General features: G+C 40.5%; 1 protein-coding gene across 1 annotated transcript in view; it reads right to left on the bottom strand.

The window, feature by feature from the left end:
• Positions 1 to 72: 72 nt before the first annotated feature.
• The window catches only part of EAH_00054450 (DnaJ domain-containing protein, putative), a gene marked incomplete at both ends in the record, with an annotated part of 6,493 nt that continues 2,761 nt past the window's right edge, over positions 73 to 3,804 (bottom strand). Inside the window, 6 exons of the mRNA XM_013397783.1 lie at positions 73 to 495; positions 1,315 to 1,392; positions 1,918 to 2,003; positions 2,360 to 2,421; positions 2,634 to 2,641; positions 3,648 to 3,745. Coding sequence (XP_013253237.1) covers positions 73 to 495; positions 1,315 to 1,392; positions 1,918 to 2,003; positions 2,360 to 2,421; positions 2,634 to 2,641; positions 3,648 to 3,745 — 755 coding nt within the window. The remainder of the gene's footprint in view (positions 496 to 1,314; positions 1,393 to 1,917; positions 2,004 to 2,359; positions 2,422 to 2,633; positions 2,642 to 3,647; positions 3,746 to 3,804) is intronic.

Below are 3,804 nucleotides of genomic sequence, written 5' to 3'. Positions count from 1 at the left end.
TGCATGCATGCATGCATGCATGCATGCATGCATGCATGCAGGAGTGTGGGGCCCCGCACCTGTCTGTACACCTCAAGCCTGGCCTTCGCGTGCCTCCGCGGGGCTTCCTGCGTTGTTCTGTGGGGTCTCCTCTGATACTTTTGTAGCAGCAGCATCAGCAGCAGCAGCATCAGCAGCTGCAGCAGCAGGAGCAGCAGCTGAAGGAGGAGGAGGAGGAGGTGGCGGTGGTGGGGGAGGAGGCGGTGCCTTCTTTGCTGCTGCTGCTGCTGCTGCTGCTGGTTTTTCTGTTGTTTTGTTCGATGAATCTGTGGGGTGTTGATGAGATTTGCGTTGCCGGTTGGCTGCCTGTGCAGCAGCAGCTTCTGCTTCTGCTGCAGCAGCAGCGGCAGCAGCAGCAGAACGCCTCCGTGCTGCTGCTGCTTCTCGCTGCTCTGTCTCCAGTTTATCAAACTCCTCAATTAAACGCATTTGCTGCGGTGTGAGGGTGCTCGGAAGCTGCAGCCGCATGCATGCACAGCAGTAGCAGCAGCAGCAGCATCAACAGCAGCAATGTTGCGGTGTATGCACACAACCTCGCACTCTGCTACACACAGGCAAGAAATAAACGCTGCTGCTGGTGCAGCAGCATCAGTATCAGCAAGGCCTTGCTGCTGCAGCAGCAAAACTCGCAGCAGCAGCAGGAGCAGCAGCAACAGCAAAAGCAGCAACGGGAGCAACACCAGCAGAAGCAGCATCAGCAGCAGCATCAGCAGCAGTAGTAGTATGTTAACGAATAATGAATATAATACTTACATCTAAATAGAAGTGTACGACAAGATCTCCTGCAGCATTTTGCTGCTGCATGCGAGGGGGCCCTTTGCCTTTAATAACTTTTACTGTTGAAGGAGATGTGCCGGGAGAGACAAACAAATTAAATGAGTTTGTTAGAGACGGCACCTCAACGCGGCCTCCTAATAAACACTTTGCATTCATAAACAAACAAAACAACTAAAATATAATTAGTAATACTAATAGTTGTAATAATAAACAAACAAATATACAAACAAATTATTATTAATAAATAATTTAATAATAAACAAACAAATACAAGAAAAAATTATTATTATACACACAAACAAATGAGTAATTATAAACAAATAATTAACAAACAAATAGCAAATAACAAACAAATTAACAAATAATAATAAACAAAAAAAAGAATACACGCAATAAAACATGCAAATGCATGCATGCATGTTTTATTGGAGTTTGTTTGGGGCTTTTATTTTGTTAGTGTATATATATAAATAAATAATTTAATTAATTATAATTTACCTGTTTAATCGAGAGAGGGACATCTACATGAATGTCATCGTCAATCCAACGGAAGACAGGGTGAGGCTTTATGTTTATCTGCAGCAGCAGCAGCAGCAGCAGCAGCAGCAGCAGCAGGAAGCACATGAACAAAAGAAATGAATAGTAGCAGCAAAACGCATGCATGCAAGAGGAGGAGACAAAGAGAAAAACAAAAATAAATAAACAAAAGGAGACAGACAGACAGACAGACAGACAGACAGACAGACAGACAGACAGACAGACAGACAGACAGACAGGCAGGCAGACAGACAGACAGACAGACAGGCAGACAGACAGGCAGACGCACAACCACCAGCAGCACAAACAAACACCAACAGCTGCAGCAGCAGCAGCAGCTCCAGCTGCACCAGCAGCAACAGCAGCTCCAGCTGCAGCAGCAGCTCCAGCTCCAGCTCCAGCTCCAGCACCAGAAGCTGCTGCAGCAGCAGCTCCAGCTCCAGCTCCAGCAGGAGGAGGAGGAGCAGCAGCAGCAGCAGCAGCAGGAGCAGGAGCAGGAGCAGCAGCAGGTGTAATAGGAGTAATAGGAGAGACGAAAAGATAAAAAAAAGTTAAACTGCTTACGCTGACAAACAGATGACCCCTCTTGCCTCCTCTCTCACCCGCATGCCCCTGATTCGGCACGCGCATCTGCATACCGTGACGCACCCCTGCAGCAGCAGCAGCAGCAGCAGCAGATACAACAATATTAAGAACAATAACAGTAAGAACAATGAAAGCATCAACAGCACAGAAAGAATCAGAAGCACCAGCACAGAAGCATGAGCAGCAGCAGCACCAGAAGCAGCAGCAAAAGCATCCATAGAATATATATATATATATATATATATACATATATATATATATATGCATTCAACATATATATATATATATACAAAGGGATCCATCAACAGATACGAATATTCATTTAAACAGTATATATATATATATATGTATATATATGTATATACATATATACATATATATGTATATATGTATAAGCAAAGCACTTAAGAAGAAGACAAACCCCTCGGTATTTCAATGCTGACAGTGCGCGGCTGCAGGCGAACGCCAGACCCTCTACAAGACCTGCACCACACAAACCCTAAACCCTAAACCCTAAACCCTAAACCCTAAACCCTAAACCCTATCTCCTAAGGCCCAAACCTTCAACCCTCTCGCGTTCCCCCTCCTTCCTAGCCCCCAAACCCAAAACCCAAAACCCTAAACCCTAAACCCTAAACCCTAAACCCTAAACCGTAGAAACCCTAAACCCTAAACCCTAAACCCGTACCTCGTACCCCATAACCTGCAACCCCCCAAGCCCAAACCCTAACCCCCTAAACCCTAAACCCTAATGTTTGCTGCTGCTTACTTGCAAGGATTAGCAATAATGATGCCGCTCCCGCTGCACTGTCTACAGGGTACACCTAATACTATGGGGCCCCTCTCCAAGCGCTGCACTCCGCTGCCGCTGCAGCCCCAGCACCGCTGCACTCCGCTGCTGCCTGAGCTGCTGCCGCTGCCGCTGCAACTCTCGCAGCTGCTCTTCGCATTAAAACGTAATGTCTATAGTAATACACACAATAAGACACACATATATATATAAATATATATATATATATGTATATATATTTATATATTTATATATATGTAGATTTGTATATATATTTGTTTTTATTTGTTTATATAGATGTGTGTAAGAGACTTTATTTATATATATATATATATATTATATTTGTTTATTTGTTTATTTATATATATGTATATAAAGGAGACAGTATATTTTTTAATAAGATTGGGGGTCTTAGCACTGATACGCAACATCTATACACAAAAAATATATATTATATATATAATTATGTAGTATTAATTAAAAAGACATATTAAATATTATATTTTACGTTATACTGCACAATATTATATTGAACTGCATTATAATAAATACTAACGACAAGCATAATTATTATTATTTCTTCCTATGATTATAATTATAAATATTACTACCATTATAATTATTATTATTAATAATTACTATTATTATTAGTATAATAAAGATAAACAGACAGTAATAATGCATGCATGCAATATACACATACACATATGTATATATACATATATATACATACATATATATATATGCATATATATATATATACATATATATATACATTTATATATATATACATGTGCATATATATATATATATATACATATTTATATATATATATATATGTATATTTATATATACATTATGCATATATATATATATATATATACATTTATATATATATATATATATATATATTTCATACCTTTTCGCAGCCTTTGACAGCCTCTAGGAGTTCAATATTTAAATCTGTTTGAATATCATCTCCTCTTGAAGGCCCCCCTGAGGGGCCCCCACCAAAAGCTGAAGCAAATGCTGCAGCAGCACCTGCTCCGTATCTGCTGCTGCTGCTGCTGCTGCTG

Source organism: Eimeria acervulina, genomic scaffold (assembly GCF_000499425.1).
Source record: "Eimeria acervulina Houghton genomic scaffold, Eah_scaff1041, whole genome shotgun sequence".
NCBI classification, from domain to species: domain Eukaryota; phylum Apicomplexa; class Conoidasida; order Eucoccidiorida; family Eimeriidae; genus Eimeria; species Eimeria acervulina.
This window is presented reverse-complemented; position numbering and strand designations above follow the sequence as displayed.